General features: G+C 34.1%; 1 protein-coding gene across 1 annotated transcript in view; it reads left to right on the top strand.

Moving 5' to 3' along the window:
• Nucleotides 1-1,134, top strand: part of LOC109392988 (guanylate-binding protein 6-like) — a gene marked incomplete at its 5' end in the record, with an annotated part of 5,581 nt that extends 4,447 nt beyond the window's left edge. The window contains 1 exon segment of the mRNA XM_019661775.1: nucleotides 940-1,134. Within this exon segment, the coding sequence (XP_019517320.1) occupies nucleotides 940-1,134 (195 nt within the window).
• Between the last annotated feature and the right edge of the window lie 867 nt (nucleotides 1,135-2,001).

Here is a 2,001-nt window from a genome sequence, read left to right as displayed (position 1 = left end):
TAGGAAAAAATAAACAAGTCATGTTTTATAGCCCGTCAAGAAGATAAGCAAGTTATATATTACCTCGTTAAAAATAATAACCTAACTGTGTTTTATAGTTTGTTAAAATAAGATAAACTAACCATTTTTTTTCCTTTTTTACACACTAACTGTTTATTTTTTACTTCTGTATCCAACTTCAGCTATAAAACCCTTACCCACCAAGACTTAGCTGCTGGTCTCCCCCTTTGAGAGAGACAGCCCCAGGTCTGGTCATAGACTCTTTGGAACGAAAATTCTTTTATACAAGTTTTGTTTAGGAGCCTTAAACTTAACACTGGTTTGCTTTTTCAAGGTCATCGCCAATGATTAGGGACCATTCTACCACCGAAAGACCCTGAGATAGACCTATGTGGACAATGAATGATCAGAAATGTCCGGACTTCAAAATACAGGGAAGTTACAGCTTCTAAACTTGATGAATTGTCCCAAATGTGGGTAGTTTATCCAAGTTATCATAGGGCATAAGTAGAATTCTGATTGCCTATGTGGACATGTTTATAACAGATTTCTAGAACAGCTTGTAAGTTCCTGGTATTTCTAAAATTTGGTTAATTGTATTACCCCAGTAGGACTGAAAATTAGTGCCTGCAGACCAAGGCTACTTCTCAACTGGTGTTTTTACTGGAACATATTACATTCGTCCTAATGTCAGGCTTTGCATTCTTGCAAAATCCTAATGATTTGTGAATGTTAATAAGGCTGTGAACTGTGCTTCCGCTCAATGTTCAGGTTCTAGGCATGGCATATTTTTTGTCCAAAATTCTCCAGATTTTTGAGAAAGGACAATTTTAGTAGTAAAACCAAGATACTTTGGCCAAGTTCTTAAATATACAATGCAATTTTTAGAAAATTGGTTATTTTTAATGTTTTATTTCCCTCCTCACTTTTTTTTTTTAGGTTCAAAGCGATCTGCTCATTGAAGGATTTAGAAATGAATCAGAAGAGATGAATGCAGAGATAAGTCATTTGAAAAGTATGATTGATAGTACTCAAAATGATGATACTCCATGGATAGCACAAACCTTAGACAAATTTGCCGATGAGCTCACTTCAATATTGTCTGTTCCTGCTAATCTTCTTGCAATGCTGTGAGAGGCGTGAGCTCACTACTTGAAGAAAAATAGTTCTCCTTTTAAAGAAATTATATGGATATATGCTCTGTCCTATTTTTGGTGTATATGCTTTTTGCTCTCATTCAGCCAAATTTTAAACATAAAAAGTACCTATAGAGGATTTAATGCCTGGCCCACATTAGGTGGAATAAATGGACATACGTTTTTATGTAGCACATTCACTTTTAGGAAATATACATGTGAAAAATAACATACACACACACACACACACACACACACACACACATACCTAGAGGCAATCAGTCGATTGAGGCTTTGCTTTAAATGACCAAAGGTTGGAAACTACTTAAACATTCATTCATATAAACCAGTAATATAAAATTAGCATGTACATATACTGGAATACTATGTAGCCAGTAAATAAATTGAGAGTGCAGCTCTATTTTTACAAATAAAGAACAATCTTGAAAATATACCATAAAGTGAACACAGGGTGTGTATAATATGTTCACTGTAAAAAAAAATGTAATTATTGTGTGCAAACATACATATGTGCACATAGAATATATCTGGGAAGATTTATTGGAAACTAGTATCCTTAGTTACTTCTGGGGAGAACTCAGTGCCATCAGGGTGGAAGAGAGCACACTTTCTGTTACATACTCTATTTTTTGAATCTTGTAAATAAAACTTATATTACCATTTCACAAATAAATAAATAACAATAAATATAAAGTATAATGCCACTACTACTACTAATAAAGAGAATGTGAAATTGGCTATTCGGTGATGAAATTGCTTGTTGCTTCTAGAAACGGCATCGACCTGCAATATGAGGGGTCTAAGACTCAGATCAGTGTGTGAGAAAGTATAACATTTATATCCT

This window comes from Hipposideros armiger, unplaced genomic scaffold, assembly GCF_001890085.2.
Source record: "Hipposideros armiger isolate ML-2016 unplaced genomic scaffold, ASM189008v1 scaffold_361, whole genome shotgun sequence".
In the NCBI taxonomy this organism is placed as follows: Eukaryota; Metazoa; Chordata; class Mammalia; order Chiroptera; family Hipposideridae; genus Hipposideros; species Hipposideros armiger.
Note: the sequence above shows the minus strand (reverse complement) of the source record. Positions and strands in the feature narration are given on the sequence as shown.